At 45.3% G+C, this 18265-nt stretch overlaps 1 protein-coding gene across 1 annotated transcript; it reads right to left on the bottom strand.

Annotated features, from left to right (window-relative positions):
- Nucleotides 1–13587: 13587 nt before the first annotated feature.
- On the bottom strand, nt 13588–18113 carry LOC149271117 (ATP-dependent RNA helicase DDX24-like). The gene is made up of 8 exons (XM_089507605.1): nt 17354–18113; nt 16381–16776; nt 15798–15951; nt 15005–15520; nt 14580–14655; nt 14280–14468; nt 13963–14095; nt 13588–13838 (listed from the first exon to the last, which is right to left on the bottom strand). Exons 1-8 carry the CDS (start codon nt 18111–18113, stop codon nt 13588–13590), a joined length of 2475 nt encoding a protein of 824 aa, XP_089363731.1.
- Nucleotides 18114–18265: the final 152 nt, after the last annotated feature.

The following is an 18265-nucleotide window of genomic DNA, read 5'->3' on the forward strand; positions in this document are numbered from 1 at the left end:
CTGCATTTCTTGCCAAAAAGGGACATTTTTTTAACCATAGTGTGTATGTATAGTGGGTGTGTATAGTGTGTGTATGTATAGTGTGTGCGTATAGTGTGTGTATGTATAGTGTGTGCGTATAGTGTGTGTATGTAAAGTGGGTGTGTATAGTGTGTGTATGTATAGTGTGTGTATGTATAGTGTGTGTATGTATAGTGTGTGTGTATAGTGTGTGTATGTATAGTGTGTGCGTATAGTGTGTGTATGTAAAGTGGGTGTGTATAGTGTGTGTATGTATAGTGTGTGTATGTATAGTGTGTGTATGTATAGTGTGTGTGTATAGTGTGTGTATGTATAGTGTGTGCGTATAGTGTGTGTATGTATAGTGTGTGTGTATAGTGTGTGTATGTATAGTGTGTGCGTATAGTGTGTGTGTATAATGTGTGTATGTATAGTGTGTGCGTATAGTGTGTATATGTATAGTGTGTGCGTATAGTGTGTGTATGTATAGTGTGTGTGTATAGTGTGTGCGTATAGTGTGTGTATGTATAGTGTGTGTATGTATAGTGTGTATGTATAGTGTGTGCATGTATAGTGTGTGCGTATAGTCTGTAAGTATAGTGTGTGTGTGTTTAGTGTGTATATATCTATATATATTGTATACACACAATGTCAGCTGAGTTGTGTTTATAGCGGGATGACCGTCCTTTACATGTGAAAGCCTGCATTCTTTAAAGGGACCGCACCGCATTACAATGTATCAGCCTTCGGATCGTCTGTCAGTCGCTGCCGGAGTTCATTGAAGCTCGGATACATATCGGCCGCGAGTCGTTCCGTGCCGGTAACAATAGGCATTGTTGGAGAAACCTGACTCCATTGTGACAACTGATCTACAGACAGCTGCTCTCGGAGAGGCCATGAAACGCTCTATTCATAGCGAGACCACCGCTTTGTCAGCGCCAGGGCGCGCAGGCAGGGGCTGCCGAGATATTCAAGGTCTTCCTGCCTTAGAAATCCCAGAAAAAGATCCACCTGGGTGTAAAATATATATTTTTTTACCAAACGGGGCAGATTTTTTGCATTATCCAGGGGGTAATTATTAACATCTGGTTTGAAATAAAGCCCCGGTGGGGGTTCTGTACATAGAAAAGAAAAAAAAGAAAAGATAATGCGATACCGGGTTAATGATAGGGGAGTAGATAAGTGGAACAGCCTCCCAGCAGAAGTGGTTAGACGCCAATACAGTGAAGGAATTTAAACATGGATGGTAACAAGACAGACGCCAAGTTTTATCATGTGCTGTCCCGTGTTCTCTAATGTCTGTGTCCAGATTCATGGAAAATCACTGACCCTTCCATGGGGGCCGGCGGTATTAAGGGCCTGGAGCGCGAGGAGCGGCAGAACATGTATAAGACTTAAAATAAGACATAAATACATTCCTCCAGAGGAAGCCCTTTACCCCCCCCCCCCGGTGATCCCTCCTCGTCTTTGTCTCCACTACCTCTGCACGTGGCACCCAGCGGCCCCGTCTGGCTTTCAGGAGATGACATTTCGGAGCTCTGTGTCAGCAGGGAGGCTAAATTAAGCTGGAGTGTAAAGCAGATACCCGGCTGGCAGCATCCGGCCTGTCATAAAAACACCCGGCCCGGTACCAAGTAACCAACGAGGAGGAAAAAGGCTGACACGACCCGCAAACATCTTACAACCGCCACTGTGCGCTCAAAGGGTTAAAACAGCGTGGATATCCCAGAATCCAGCATTCCTCAGAGGGTTAAAGCCGGATATACAGGGGTGATGCGTATATCATGCGCCCCCAGACACCCCGAGGCTCTTTAAATATTAACCCTTTAATAACCCATCGTGTAGCGACTCGCCAAATGTGTTACCCAAATGGCTCTAATACCGGTCGTCACGGAAACTTGTCAGAATTTAAAGATACATTTAATGGAGTCACCTGCATTCAAGCAGGGATATCGACCATAATATACTGGGAGCAAAAGCACCAACTGGGGGTCTTATATATGATCCAAGGGGGGGGGGGATAGTAAGGAGTCAGACTGTGTGACCCGGGGAATAATAATAATAAAAACAATAATAGAAACAATAATAATAATAACAAACACAATAACAATAGAAACAATAATAATAACAACTGGGCCACTTATCTTCAAACTTCTGGCAATTTAAATAATTAATGTTCCAATTAAAATAAATCCCGCCCCTCCGTATAAAATAGATTCATGTTTACTGTAAATTGTATAAACTTTATATAAACCGTTTTTCCTCGGTGACCCCTCGAGCGGGACTTAATGTCGCCCTGCTGGCCCTGCGCTGTGAGGGCGGTCCGGGGGTTGCTAATGGCAACCAAGTGGCGATTGGTCTGCGGTAGTAGCTGTCCACACAGGTGTTGCTATAGAAACAAAACGCTGACCCATATCGGCCGGGCTGCGCTGCTTCCCCCCGGTGTGAGCTGCACGGAGAGCCCCCGGGGCACCATGAGCGGAGGGGAGAGAGAGCTGCCCGGCGGGGAGAGCCCCCGGGGCACCATGAGCGGAGGGGAGAGAGAGCTGCCCGGCGGGGAGAGCCCCCGGGGCACCATGAGCGGAGGGCAGAGGGGTCCCCGGTACCAGCTGAACCTCAACATCAGCAGGAAGAATGTGTTTGTGACCCAGCTGGAGGAGGGCAGGTGGGTGACACTGTGACCTGGGGGCATTAACCCTTGCCGCTGGAGAGACTGCTGGTGGCATGGGGGGCTTTAACCCCTGCTGGAGGGGCTGGAGTTGGTATTTCGGGCATTAACCTCTGCTGCTGGAGGGGCTGCTTATCACCGTTTATCAGGGTAAAGACATCTGCTGGAACCTGCCTAAGAAATACATTATCGTACGGAGGGGCAGGGTGGGGGCAGATTATAAAAAATATATATTTTTTAAAAAATAGTATTAATTAATAGAGCGCCACCATATTCCACAGCTTTGTACAGCAGGCTAGCATTAATCTTGCTTGTTTGCAATATTTTGTAAAATACAGAAATGTTCTAGAAAATTCATCTTTTCTTTTAGTCCTTGGCTCTCGAGGGCCCATCCGCCCGACACTGAGGGACTGGGCCCCGTACGTGGTTCCAAATATCCGGAATGTGGCCCCCATCACACTATACACACAGCATTTATTATTTATTTGTTTCTTTAGGGACGATGAGGACGGAGACATAACACAAATCCCTGTAATAAAAGAGGTAAAGAATGTTTTTTTTTTAAATTTATATTATTAATATATTATTTTTATTAATTTTTGTAATATATTTTGTGAGAATTTGGGCCAAAAAACATCCTTTATGGTCACTCCTTAGTCTTAAATTGCCCAATTTTGGATATCAGCTTGAGAGGTCATAAAACCTGTATTTTTATCCTTACTTTTTCTTCCCTTAATTTAAGTCATATAATGGGAGGAATAACTTATATAATTAGAAAATAAATAATAATATAATAATTTTGATTAAAATATGTATTATTTCCTCTTTCTGGCACTAAAATGTTAAAGTATCAGAACATGGGATTCTGGTTAAAAACATTTTTTTTTTCTTTTATTTTTCCATTTTTAAGGCCGCTAGCAGGATTTTGGAGACGAGCCGCAACACTTTACAGAAAACGCTGGTTTTGAAGAAAGAGGTCGAATATGATCGCGTCAGCCAGGAGCTTCTTAATAAAAGACAAGAATTTGAGGAACGGATGCAAGCGTTAGATGTGAAAAAAGAGGAATTTTCCCAAAAACAGCTAGAAGTAAGAGAAATTCTGAAAAAAAATATTTTATTAATTAAAAGATAATAATAATAAATACAATAATGATGATGATGATGATAATATTAATGATATAATAATATAATTTGATCGTAAGCTCCTGTGTGCAGACCCTCCTCTGTAAGAGAAATTGTTATGTTATATACTGCTTATTAGTCTACCCGTTGTACAGCGCTACGGAATACGATGGCGCTATATAAAAAAATTTATAATACCAATAATTATAATAATAAATAATAATAATGTGGTGAATAATAAATCTGAGTAATAAATGTTATCAAACGGCTTTGATAATCACTCCAATAAAGTCATTATATGAGCCTAGGTTTGGCACGGTCCTAATCTGTGTTCCCGCAGTGCTCGGAGAAAGCCAGCAAGTTTGAGAAGTTTCTGAAGGAGAGCGACGCCAAAAGAAGACGGGCGATCGCAAAGTACCAGACGGAGTCCAGACAGAACGAATTCAGGCAAACGGAGATCGAGGAGCTGAAGAAGCAACTGGAAATACAAAGAGCTCGGTAAGACAGGGGTTTTCTCTCAATAAGCGTGAATTCACCTTATTGTGATGGAGTGAAGGTTTACTTTACTGGGATGGTGGTGGATAAGTAGAACAGTCTCCCAGTGGAAGTGGTAGAGGGGGGATTTAAACATGCATGGCATACGGCCTGAATCTAAGACGAGACCAATGGCCCTTTATCACTCCCATCACTCCTGTGTTCCAATGGCCCTTTATCACTCCCATCACTCCTGTGTTCCAATGGCCCTTTATCACTCCCATCACGCCTGTGTTCCAATGGCCCTTTATCACTCCCATCACGCCTGTGTTCCAATGGCCCTTTATCACTCCCATCACTCCTGTGTTCCAATGGCCCTTTATCACTCCCATCACTCCTGGGTTCCAATGGCCCTTTATCACTCCCATCACTCCTGGGTTCCAATGGCCCTTTATCACTCCCATCACTCCTGTGTTCCAATGGCCCTTTATCACTCCCATCACTCCTGTGTTCCAATGGCCCTTTATCACTCCCATCACTATTTAAACCCAAATAACTTAATAGAATCTGGATGAACCCGAATCTCACAGGGAACTGCAGCTTCCCCTTAAAAAGCTTTTTTTTTTTTTTGCTGGAATTTTCTGATAAATCCCATTTTGGTTATTTTAATTCAGGCAACTGAAACTCCACGAGAGACTGAAGAAAAACCGAACCTACGAGGATTTCTTGTTAAAAATGGCTGATAATGTCCCAGAAGGTAAGAGAAATCCAGAAACGACCAAAATACTGGAAATTTCTTCTACAGGTGCGTCTGTTTCTGTTTTGTACTCGACGTAAACCTACAATGGACACAATGAATGCATTTTAGAGGCGGTTGGCGGGTTGGGGTCCCGCGGAGCCCCCTGGGAACACGGCGTTGGGTACGGCCTAAAGTTTGGGGTTGATATTTCCATCCTTTTTGCAGATTATTTGGACTATGGAGTGGACTCTCCGGTCAAGGCGATTATCCGCCGCCATGAAACGCTGTCGCTGACCAACGAGAGTCTGGTGGACAACCTGACGGCGCTCGCCGACGAGCAGGAGAATAAACAGCATGCGCTGGAGCTGTTACAGAGGAACTATGACACCTGCAAGCTGGTAACGTCACTGTGTGTGGGCGGAGCATACAATGGAACTGGGCGGGGCATGTCTATTATGGGTGTGTCCATGGTTAAATTAATCTTGGCCCTTAGATGTATTCAGGTCCAGGGCGGAAGGTCAGGGGGAAAGTTGCCCCTTTACCTGGGGCAGATCATCATGTTGGGTGATCCAGCTGCCTGGGGAGCTGTAGATCAGTGACCTGGTTGGGGAGGGCAGAAATCCAATCACCCTGGGAAGAGTCCTCTGGACTACGAGATATTTCAGTGTCACACGCCTCGGGCACTGAGAGGTTAATCGCTGCAGCCTGTTTTGTTCTGCGGCCGTCCCCGGGAATGTTTCGGCGTCCTTTGCCCGCCGTGGCGCTCCGCCGGCAGGATTTCCACCGTTCTCTGGTACATAACACAGTCGCACAATTAAAGGATTATGAGAGGCTCGTGTGACTCCAGGCGGCGGATGTTTCTAATTCACAAAAGCTTATTGTATTCCGAGGCGACTGGATTTACTGTTGCGAAAAAAAGCGAAAGGTCGATACAGTTTCTTCATCCCGGTAATCCGTACGCCGCGCAAATACGCGGATCGAGGACACGGCCCGGGTCATCGGAGGCTTCCTGACGCTTCAATACGACCTATTAAGTGACACCCGCAGACTTAAAATCTGCCGGCAGATCGGCCCCATTCGGCCCCCATCTAGTCGCCCGTTTCTCCTGCTATAAAGACTCAAACCTTAATCAGAGAGCACAAAGGTCTCAAAACCAAGGCAACCCTGTAAGGCATAAGAGGCCATCATCTAAAATCAGGAGATTTATACACCTGCCCCCCGCGGTTTATACGCCCGCCCCCCGCGGTTTATACAACTGCCCCCCGAGTTTTTTACGCCTGCCCCCCCCGAGGTTTATACGCCCGCCCCCCGTGGTTTATACGCCTGCCCCCCGCGGTTTATACGCCCGCCCCCCGCAGTTTATACGCCCCCCGCGGTTTATACGCCCGCCCCCCACGGTTTATACGCCCGCCCCCCGAGGTTTTATACGCCCGCCCCCCGCGGTTTATACGCCCGCCCCCCGCGGTTTATACGCCCGCCCCCCGCGGTTTATACGCCTGCCCCCCGCGGTTTATACGCCTGCCCCCCGCACTTTATACACCCGCCCCCCGCGGTTTATACGTCCGCCCCCCGCGGTTTATACGCCCGCCCCCCGCAGTTTATACGCCCCCCGCGGTTTATACGCCCGCCCCCCACGGTTTATACGCCCGCCCCCCGAGGTTTTATACGCCCGCCCCCCGCGGTTTATACGCCCGCCCCCCGCGGTTTATACGCCCGCCCCCCGCGGTTTATACGCCTGCCCCCCGCACTTTATACACCCGCCCCCCGCGGTTTATACATCCGCCCCCCGCGGTTTATACGCCCGCCCCCCGCGGTTTATACGCCCGACTCTCTCTGTCTGCAGACGATGAACAGCGAACTCTCGAGGCTTCAGCAGGAATATGACAGAATCGTTGAGAGGAACAAACAGTTGGAGTTAAATTTTAACCTGAACAAGGGTCACTTCAGAACTCAGGTAAATGAAGAGCCGACATTAATGTATTACCCCCCACCCCCAGGCTTAATTATCTCTTTTGTTATTGGGACTTTTGAGGCTTGTAACATGTCATGTGCTGATGACACAGACTGACTTTTCGTGTTTTCTTTCTGCCGTCCCAGAGTGTTGAGGTTGGCAGCCTCCTGATGGCCGTTACTAACCTGGCAGAGCAATGCCACATGAAACATTACGGGCCTGTAGACGAAGTGGAGTTATTACGAAAACTGGAAATGATAAAGGTACGTACGTCTAACCCCGAAGCCCCCCAAAAAACAAAGAACCCCCCGGCAGATCGGCCCCATCCGGCCCCCGTCTACTCGCCCGTTTCTCCTGCTGTAAAGACTCAAACCTTAATCAGTCGTTGGTCTCGTCTTAGATTCAGGAGCCGTATGTCTATCCCATGCATGTTTAATACCCTCACTGTATTACCCTCTACCACCTCTGCTGGGAGGCTGTTCTATTTACCACCTTTCAGTAAAGTAAAACTTCCTTACAATACGTCTCTACTTCTGACCTTCCATCGGGGGGGGGGGGGGTAGTTACACACCCATATATAAAATATTGGAGAATTTCAAGCTGAGGTTACTTAATATTTACGAGCGAATGTTTTGGGACATCTGACGGTGTTTTCAGGAATATGTTTTGGAAAAGATGCACGTTGAGAAACTGGCTTTGCAGCCCCCCGAGGCCGGCCCCCTCATACCCAACCCCGACAGTCAAGCCTCGAAGCTGAAAAAGACCACCGCTAAGGAACCACCAAAAAGCCGGACATCTCAGCTCCAACGGAACGGTGCCAACAAACGCCGGCTCTCCAACCTGGGCACGAATATATAAAGCGGAAAAATAGTCCCGGGACGCGTAGATTCATACATCTTACTCCCTGGACGCAGCGCCTCGTATAGAGCTTTTATTTTTTTAGATAAACCGATTTTTCAGACTTTTGCCCCAAACTGTATCCACTCGGGTGCTGGTAATGCTGGCGGGAGGGGGCAGGCTTCCTGCTTATGCGGGGCTCATGGTCTGGAGTAAAAATGGGGGGACCGCTGGCCTTGGTTCTTACTTTTTTAACCATTAATATTCCCCTGCATTAAAAGCAGGAGATGATTAACTCTTTGCTGTTGTTCCATCCGCCTGGAATGTATATAGCGCAGGCTTTTTTAATGTATTTTGTGTGTAAGTTCTGATATTTATTAATTCACCCTGAAGTACCGTCCGTTTTCTATTTGATTTTCTTATTGCGCGGAGTTGAAGGGTCTTCACTGACCCTCAGACGGAGAAGCCACAGGCACTTCCCATAAGCAGCATGCTGTATTAACACCACTAAAGGCAATAGTGGGGTTAATAGCACCGCGTGCTGCTACAATCAGTATTTCTGCCCATTGAATTCTCCGAAACAAGGAACCCCATCACTAATTGTGTATTTTACTGTTAACCCTTTCAGCATGCACAGTTCTGTTTCCATTGTGTCTGTATATATACAGTATGTTATTATTATTACAATACAACTTATTTTCTTATATTGTAAAATATGATTAAACTAAATTAATATTTTAACATTTGGGGGAATTTTTTGGTAACTATTCAAATCACAAATATTATAAATTTGCTCCATTGAAATTTTTTTATAAATTTTTGCAATAAAATATTTTTTATGTGGATAACATGAGTCACTGCGCCCTCTTCTGGTCGCCTCCAGTACTGCGGCAGAGAATTGATACATTGTGATATACTCGGTACTGTTGTCAATGCCCAGAGTGCTGTACCTATTAATGAGCGGAGATGGAGCGTAACACACAAAGTACACTGACAGTAGTAAAGATTTTTGCAAAAAAAAATCATTTTTAACTGTTTACTAAATTATTTTCCATGTAAACTTAGCCTGTAAAATCAGGTAAGAACTCTCCAGCCTGCGTACCTTCAGTGACACCTCCTATTATTATTAACTATTATTATTATTATTTATTTATTGGTTTCTATAGCGTCATCATATTCTGTAGCGCTGTATTATGGAATGTTAATTATTTATTCTTCTGGATACCTTCATGCACATCTCACACATTCCCAAACACCCTCACAGCGTTACATTTAAATTTAAAAGGTAAAAAATGTAATGGCATTTAAACAAATAAGGGTTTTTTTAGGAGACAGAAGCCACAATTAGGGTATTTTTCTATTAACACATCAGAGAGGGCATCCTGGGCATACACATTCATGGTGAGATCAGGATTCCAGTGGACTGCAACTCCCAAGAGTCTCAGCCAGTCAGCAGGAGGAGTAAGTTTGCCTGTGCTGCGCCGCTATTCTGTACTAGCGACCAGGCACTCAAAGGGTTAACTTATAGACTGCCAAGTTCTTCCTAAGGCTCCGCCCATAGAGGTAATGTAGGCAACAGCTGGGATCGCCCCAGCCATAGAGATCACAAGAGGGCGTGGTTTGGGGAGAAGGTGTGGTTACACGAGGAGGTGGGGCTTATAGCTGGGGCGTGGTCAGGTGGGGTGTTGCTGTTCCTGTGGAGGAGAGTGACAGAGCAGACATGGTCAGTGCAAGGAGGGCTGATCCCTGATCCATATCATGGAGGGGAGGGGAGAGACGGGATTTAACAAAAGACAGGAGGAACGTTTATTCCAAAGGAGAAGAAATAGTACTATAAGAGGCCAGAATGTAACACTAGATGGAATGGAAGCAAGTTTGACTTTACTGAGAGGGTGGTAGCTAAGTGAAACAGCCTCCCTGCAGAGGTGGTAGAGGGTAATACAGTGAGGGGATTAAACATGCATGAGATAGACATACGGCTCCTGAATCTAAGACGAGATCAGCCACGTGGGAACACATGCAGGAATGTTATTGATAAACAGACACATTCAGAGGGGAAACAAAGTATCATCTGTTAGGTTGTGAAAGGGTTTGTCGCAGGTGGATACATTGTATCTGTGAAGATCTGGGTCTTGATTAGCAGATGGATCCAGCAACACCAAAGGTACTCTGAAACCCTGCTTGAAAACAGATAGATTTGTCCCTTGTACAAACATGACGCTGGATTCCTAATACACCTGCAGCTGTAGCCTGCAAAGCCCAAGATGCCCGGCTGACTTCAAGTAAATGAGAGGTTTCACCATGCGCAGCGCATAAGGCCAAAGGTGTTAGCGGGGTCAAAGCGAGAAAAAACTAAAAAATGAATTAGAATTTAGGGCAATCTTTCTCCTGGGTCCCGGGCATCTCCTGGGGCAATACTTCACCCGACACATTCTGAAGGCCACAAGCCGGTCCGGTCCAAACGTCCTTCGTTACATCTCCTTCCCGGTGACCCTAAGACCTGCTTCGTGTTTCATCAGAGTGAAAATGATCTCATCTCGGAGAAGCGCGATATCGGAGAGTTTATCGAAGAACACGCCAAAGACCCCTTATACCAGCGGAAATTAAAGGTACTAATTAATTTTACAATAAAAAAAACAAAACCTAAATACCTTAAATGTCCTTCTTTTGCCCTCAGTGTATGTATAAAGGGTTAAAGCCCACTTGATAGACAGACCAATTAGATTTTTTACATTGAGGGTAAAGCCAAGGATTCTGTTCAATGAAGGGTTAAATGTGAGAAATCATAGAATCACCAACTTTAAAGGCATAATTAATAACGCACCTCTTGGCTTTCATGTTATCTTGAGGTGGCTGGCTGTGGATGATGGGAGTTTTGGATATAGTTTGTAGATAAGCGCACGCTACATATGCCTGTATTTTGCCCTGATGTTACCCCCCGTACCCTATGCTAAGGGACAGCCAATGGCTGGTTCTTAAAGAACTACAACCTTTGGCTGGTGATAGGATGCCTGAGCATTGTGGGAGTTGTACTAAACCAGGATCTATTTCCTGGCTGTTCTGTCATTGGCTACTGCGCTTGTACAGAATGCGATAATAGCGGCTGATCATATAGAATGGATGCGTCTTTATGTACTTTCGGTCACAGCGAGTGTGGATTTTCACGCTTATATCTTTTTGAAATACAGGAACTTCAGAAAAGGTACAGCGCGGTGAGAAAAACGCGCGCCGATGGAAGCTGTTTTTACAGAGGTCTTTTGTTTGCTTACCTAGAATTTCTGATTGGAAAGCAGCAGGAACTGGCCAGGTGTGTATACGTTCCAGCCCTGCAGCACCCGGAATTCTGACACTCCTGTAAACTTTGAGGGTTCGAAGAAGGCCTTTGCTTAAATAAAGAGACACGCCGGATAAGACAAACGGAGCATGAGGTGCTTAGGGGGTTATTTATGAAAAGCAATTCTGTGCAAAAGTGTTCTTATCACCATAGTAACCAACAAAAGTGGCCCAATTTACATTACATGGACCGCCATGGTGATAAAACCACTTTTTAATATTTGTAGCAGAAATGCTCCTCACTTTAAGGGCGAGTTTTGAAAAACCCCTAATGTTTAATGTTCTTACTTGTGCTTTTTTTCTGTATTATTTAAAGATGCTTTTCATACATCGTGTGCTGCAAACACTCCCCCTGTAGTCAGGCAGTGGAACTGCAGGTCATAACTTTAACCCCCTTTGCTTTTGCTCAATTATAAGATGACCCCACAAAATTTGAATATTAATTTAGAAAAAAAAGAGCCTGAATATAAGACGACCCTATAGAAAAAGGTTTTACTAGTAAATATTAATTCACATGTAAGCTATTTTTTATATTTAAAAAAAAATAAGATTGAGAAAAACGTTTTTTTTTTGTTATTTCCTTTTATTTGCCACTCTGCCCCCCAGAAATGCCTTATACCCCCTTATATGCCACTCTGGCTCCCTGATATACCTTTAACCCCCTATTTGCCACTCTGCCTCCCTGATATGCTTTTTAACTCCCTATATGCCACTGTGCCTCCAGAAAACCATCATACCCCCCCCTCCCCCAACTTACCAGTGAATCCTTAGACTTGTCCCCGTGCTTCAGATTCCCTGGTGTCTAGTTGGGGCAGCCGGTGCTGCTGCTCGGTACTTCCGCCGGGGCTTCTATGACTGAGCAACGGAAGGTCATGTTACGCCGGTGCTCTGTCATAGAAGCCCGACAGCAATGGAGGTTGTCTGTTCGCGTCGCACAAACGTTTACCGGCTGTGGGATGCACACACCCCTCCGCTGCTACCGGCACTTCCGCAGGGACTTCTATGGAGGAGCACCTGGAAGGTCATGTGATGCTGGTGCATCGTCTCCCTGCCGGAGAGGAGGATCCAGGTCCCCTGCAGCGCTGCGGGGGATCTGGATCATAGTCTGGTAGTCAGACCTCTATTTGACTAATAACACGCTTTCTCTGCCAGGTTTAAAGATGTTGTAGTTCGGAGTAAACAAGAGCTTTTAGCTGCTGTATTCCAGGAGCACGTCATTAAACAGCACTACGAAACAGTAAGTACACGACATGCAACTCAAACCCAATATGTGGTGGTGGTTGGGGGAATTTCTGCGGGCCGTCAGGATGTTTTAGGTCCTAAGTTTGCTTTTCGGAGAACTGAACTTATCTTAGTTTCTTAGCATTGTAGACTCTGTAGCCGCGGAGGGATCCGTCTCAAACCTAACGAGGGTCTTCAACCACCAGTTGAGCTCTGACAGCGCCGTGCAGTTCCTGAGGCTCGTAACGTCTGCGTTCGTCCGTAACCGAGCCGAGTTCTACCAGCCTTTTGTCGATGAGGAGACCAACATCCCAGACTTCTGTACCCAGGTCTGTTTATCCACATCAGGGTCGCCCCCTTTCCACTAAACCTTTCCCTGTAACACGACATGAACGGTGGACAGGGCTGGAGTCACAGCTACCGATCACTGCAGATTTGCTAACGTGTCTCATAACTTTTTCTCTTGGATTTTGCAGCACGTAGAACCGATGACCTCCGAATGCGACCACGTTCAAATGACTGCCCTGTCTCAAGCGCTGGAGATCTCTCTTCAGGTGGAATACGTGGACGAGATGGACACTGTGATTAACCACCATGTATTTATGGAGGGTGCCAGCCCGTCTGTTTTTATGTTATATAAGAACAATCATTACACGATCCTGTACAGGGTGCAGCCCCTGGTCGTGGACGATCTGTAACGCGCCCCTGTTTTTATATGAATGCTTGTTAGTGACCCACCTGCGCCCCTCTCTGGCTGGGTGTAAATAAGGTCTGACCCCATACGGGCTGCTGTGAAGAGTTTTATGCTTAATAAATAAATGGTACCTCATTCCTGAACCATTGAAGTCTAATCGCGCTCCAGGGGCAAAGGCCAGGCTGTTAGAACTACAGCTAGTTTATCTGGTTTATCATTCCTCTTCTCCACCTCTGTGAATAATAACAGCCCCGTAATACACAGGCAGGACTTGTGCGTGTGCTGGAATATTTGCAAACCAGAAATATCAAGTCATTCCCGGCAAATACTTCAGCTCTGTGTGCTTTAGGGATACCGCTACACCTTGGTATGGTGACAAATCACCAAAAATAGCCATTACCTTACCCCATGTTTTCGATCAGAATCGCCTGCCAAGGTACAAGGATTCCGGAGACCCGGATGTAATCACTTTAACTCATTCACGTGCTGATACTTTAGTGGTATAAAACAGAATTTATTCATTCACCTTGGGAATCATTTACAGTAACTCACACCGCGCCTGCGCCTTTCCGTTTCTTCTTCTTGGTTTCCTCGGAGTTCTGTTTGGAGATAGTCTGCAGGGCGCTCTCTGCTTTGCTGGTTAGGAGAGTCGGAAGGGTCAGCTTCCCGCTCTGCGTGGGATATTTGGTTTTGATGATGTTCCTGAAGACCGGCTGCGATAACAGCCGCTTTAACTGCTTCTTCATCGCTTTCACTGCTTTTTCCTTTTCTCTGTCTTCTTCTTCGTTCTGCTTCCCTCCTACAATTCAAAAAGGACTTTAATGATTTATACAAACCCTGAGGGCGTGACATTAACACAACTGCTTTCCAGAAGAAGGGACAGATCTGCGTTAAGACAATACTCCCCCCCCCCCCCCGTTTACCTATTAACTCATCATCGTCATCCAGGTCTATCTCAAGGGCCTCCGCAGCCTGCTGTATCCATGATTTCTGGTGCTTTGCTTTGCTGTTGAAATATTCCATCTTCTCAATCTGTCTCGCCAAATTGACACGTTCCTGCGGACAAACGTCATAAAGAGATGTCAGCACAAAAGAAGCAAAGGTTTGATGAGACCCTCGTGCGTGCGCAGAAAGCACTCCCAGTGATTTCAATCGGAGCGCATTCCTGACACTGCTTCAAGCATGAAGTATAAGTATTAGATTTTATTAGTCGGGTTCCCTGGATACTGTAAATAGTTACTTTAATTCCTTTCATGCACTTTCCATCCACCGGGAAGAATGGGAGGTCCTCATTTTTATCGAGGGTCCTGCAGATCTTTTTGAAGTTAAGAACGTCATCTGGTCCGATGAGCAGCAAACTGAGACCATCGCTGGAAGCACGTGCTGTTCTGCCGCTTCTGTGAACGTACGTTTCGGACGTCCTAGGGACCTGTATGGGAGATGGGAAAATGGGTGATGAGAATGGGGCGTCACTCTAGGGATGCGGCAGGTAAGTGGCGATGGCAGCGAGTAAGATTGCTACACGATGTGTCTTGTCTACCTGGTAATGCAGGACGTGTTGAATGTTAGGGATGTCCAGACCGCGCGCGGCCACATCGGTGGTAAGCAGAATGCAGCTGGGAAAAGGAAACAAAGGAGGCTTCAGAATTTTACTTAAATAAGGGAATAGAGATAAATATTAACAGTCAGAAGAGTGACTTCAATTCATTGCCGCTGACCACAAAACGCACAGATGAGAACAACTAATAACTCCTGCCCAAATCCAATAACACGCTTCTTATACGGTCTGGCATTCCGTTCTTCCATGCAGGGAGGCAGTAATCACATGTCTGCTGAATACATCTCCTGCATGGCAGAAAGCTGAGGATGGGGAAGAGGTGATAATGCATGTTAGGCGATAACCCCCCCCCCCCCATGTTTTTATAATGGGAAGCTGTATATTTGCTGCTATAACACATGCTTTACCTCTCGCGCTCAGCAAACCGCTCCAGGTTCTTTAACCTCTGCTTCTGGTGCATGTTGGCGTGCAGGGTTAGCGGGTTACAGTCCAGAATCGTGAGCAGAGAGCACAGCCGCTTGATGCAGTCGATACTGTTTGCAAACACCATGGTTCTCCCTGTGTACTGGAGTAGGAAGTAATAGAGGTAAAAGTCCTTCTCGTCGTTGGTGCAGTGGATCTTGGTTTCAGTGAGTGTCTCCACCGTCGCCTGCTTCCTGGTTAAATCGATGACTTTGGGCTTGGACTTCATACCGATCTTACGCATCAGAGACTCCAGTTTGCTGTCCTTGTCCATCTTTTTGAAGTTTTTTTTCTGCAGGAGTCTGGCAGGCGCCTGATGGATCAGCGTCAGAGTGGCCGAGAACACAAAGGTTTGTCTTTTGGGGTTAAAATGGACATCTGACAGCAGCTCCAGAAGCTGAGACAGCTCAGCATAGTGACCCTTCTCAACCATCCTGTCTGCTTCATCAACAACTAGACACCTGATACACAGAGGAACGTAGGATTAGGAAATTCATATTCAACCAAAGAGCTGACATCCTAACTCGGAGCAGATATAAATCAGCAGCGTAAAAGACAGAACAGAATAAATCCCCTTTGAATACGGCGCTGTTATGCCAACCAAATGCAAAATACCAAGGGTTTTTCTTTTAACTCTTTCTTTGCTAGCATGAGAAAACAGCTACTTGCAGATGGGGATGAAGGGAGGTGTAGTCCAACGGACACGGCAATGTCTCAGGCTGCTCACAACACACTCACCGAAGCTGTCGGAGGTTGGATAGGTGCGGGTGCTTCTCCTTGATGAGTTCCCACACGCGGCCGGGGGTTGCTATGACAATTTCCGGTCTTCGATTTAACACTCGTTCTTGTTTTTGTGAAGCCATTCCACCGACAATAATTGCGGTTTTGATGCCTGGTATTACAGGAGAAATGTAATTCAGATTTCATTAACGTGCACCAACAACATCAATGCAAGTAAATTATAATGAATCTGCTGCATTATTACTGCCTATGGAATGATCACAAAAGAAACGTGTTCATCCGACGATGAGCTATTTATTGAGGCATGGGAAGCGATTCCTCAAGAAGAGTTCTAAAGAATTCTATAGAGATTTACTGGCTTCTGCCAAAATCTGCAATCATCCATTCTTTGTTATTTGATCGCTTGTGTAGATGATCTCATGACTGTATAACTAAATTAAGTGGATGGAGTCTCTACATGTGTCATGATATGACACTAATTGGAACAAAAAATATCCATAAAGCACAGGGGTACCAAACAAATAGGGTAAAAAGCTAAAGTCTAAAAACAAAGTACAAAGAACGCACAACAAGCACTCACCTGTGAACCGGGCGACTGCGTCTATGTGATGTTTAACCTGTACAGCTAATTCTCTAGTGGGAGCCACTACGAGCCCCAGCAGCGGCCTGCTTTTGTCCCACGCTGGGGCATTAGTAGGAGGAGCAGGGTTGAAGTTAATGTCCACATCTTCAACAACCTTCACACACCCCAATTCATCATCATCATCGTCGTCTTCATCGTCCTGACTGCTCTCGTGGCCTTCTCCATGGTCAGTTTTTTGGTTTTCCTCCGTCTCTGGAACCTCAGCCGGCCCCTGTCCATCCCCATCTGAAGAATCATTTGTTTTCTCTTCATCGCCGTCAGCGTCTTTGTTCTTTTGCCACTCCAGTATGGAATGAATCATAGGAATGGCAAAGGCGAGCGTTTTACCGCTTCCTGAAAAAGAAAATTAAGCTTCACTAAACTGATTATGGATACAGTAAAAATAATAAAATGGGTAAATATGTCACGCTAATGTTAAAGATGCAACTTAACCCAGGCAATGAGAGCTATAAACCATGGTAGCCATGGTGACGGTAAACATATAGATCAAAATACATCCAGCTCTAACGGTTTTAGCTTAGATCTCTAGGCTATCAAGAAACACTGAACTGTCCTAAGATGTAATGTGAACAGAATGACAGGAGTATTAATATTTCAATTGCAAGAAACTGGAAAACAAAACAAATTATAATGTGGAGAAATGATTAAAAACGAGTATTTACACTGAAAAATTAAAAGAGGAAGACTCAGGTAAATAACTTAGAATCCCCAACCTTCCAATAGTTTATGAAGCTAGATAACAGGAATCGGAGAATAGGTGACCCTAAAGTGTACGTCCTAATAAATGTCACAATATAGAACCATATTGAATCTGCTTCAATACTTGATTCGGTTAAGTAATCAATATTAACAACCTCTCTCACTCCATATTTATAGCTTCTTGTTGTAGTTGAAGGACACACAATATTACCTGTTTCTGCAGCCCCCAGAATATCCATTTTGTCTCTGATCGCTGGAGGCAGAACTAAGGCTTGAATCGGGGTTGGAGAAGAAAATCCCAGATAGCTGAGCGCTTGGAGAACCAGTTCTGGAACAAAGAGGTCCTTCCATGCAGAAACATCTGCATTCTTACCGGAGGAACCGGCCGCATCGCTCGCAGCCCAGTTCTTTAATTTCTTTGCAGATGTTGGAGTCGGCGGATTTCCCGTGGCCTTGGCCGTTGTTTTCTTTGACTTTCTTCTCTTCTTCTTCTTTTTGCCTTTCGGCTGCTCGTTTGGTTTAATGATTTCTTCGGCATTCTCATCTTCACTTTTTACACTTCCAGTGTCGAGCGGCTCATCCTCGCTAACAACCAAATCTTCAGACTCATCTTCATGGAGAAGCAAATTCTCACAGTCATCGTCGGCTTCTTCGCTTTCATGTTTGGACTCAAACTTGTCTTTACGTTTCTTTCTTTTTTTTTTGGACTTCGTCATCTGTTCTTCATCCTCATCGCCCTCCCCTGTATCCTCTCCATCGTGTTTTCTTTTCAAACCTTTTTTTATCAACTCCTTTGAAGACTTTACCAGTTTATAATCAGTAAGCTCCTCGAAACATACGATTTCATCCAACTTCTCATCAGGAAACAGACTGGGATCCAACGAGACGGGCTTCCATTTTCCAATAATTTTTATACCTTTCTTGCCCTTAGAACGAAACCCCGCATTTTTTTTATTCCCGTGTATCTTCATAATGGCTTATCTGGAAAACAAAGATCAGTAGCAATAATTATTGTGTGCAAAATATGAAATCATTTAATGTTTCCACCTCAAACGCCTGGCAACCGTAGCTACTAAAGCTTCAGTTCCAATGTGTAACTTTTTGCACTTTATGTCTGGGAACT

This window comes from Sceloporus occidentalis, unplaced genomic scaffold (assembly GCF_023333645.1).
Source record: "Sceloporus occidentalis isolate IW3139 unplaced genomic scaffold, rSceOcc1.0.p SCAF_559, whole genome shotgun sequence".
In the NCBI taxonomy this organism is placed as follows: Eukaryota; Metazoa; Chordata; class Lepidosauria; order Squamata; family Phrynosomatidae; genus Sceloporus; species Sceloporus occidentalis.

Coding starts and splice junctions, on each gene's coding strand:
- LOC149271117 (XM_089507605.1), bottom strand. CDS start 18,113: ATGAAGATACACGGGAATAAAAAAAATGCGGGGTTTCGTTCTAAGGGC. Junction 14,656..15,004: donor CGGTTTGCTGAGCGCGAGAG/GTAAAGCATGTG, acceptor TCCTTTTCCCAG/CTGCATTCTGCTTACCACCG. Junction 14,096..14,279: donor AGTGCATGAAAGGAATTAAA/GTAACTATTTAC, acceptor GTTTGTCCGCAG/GAACGTGTCAATTTGGCGAG.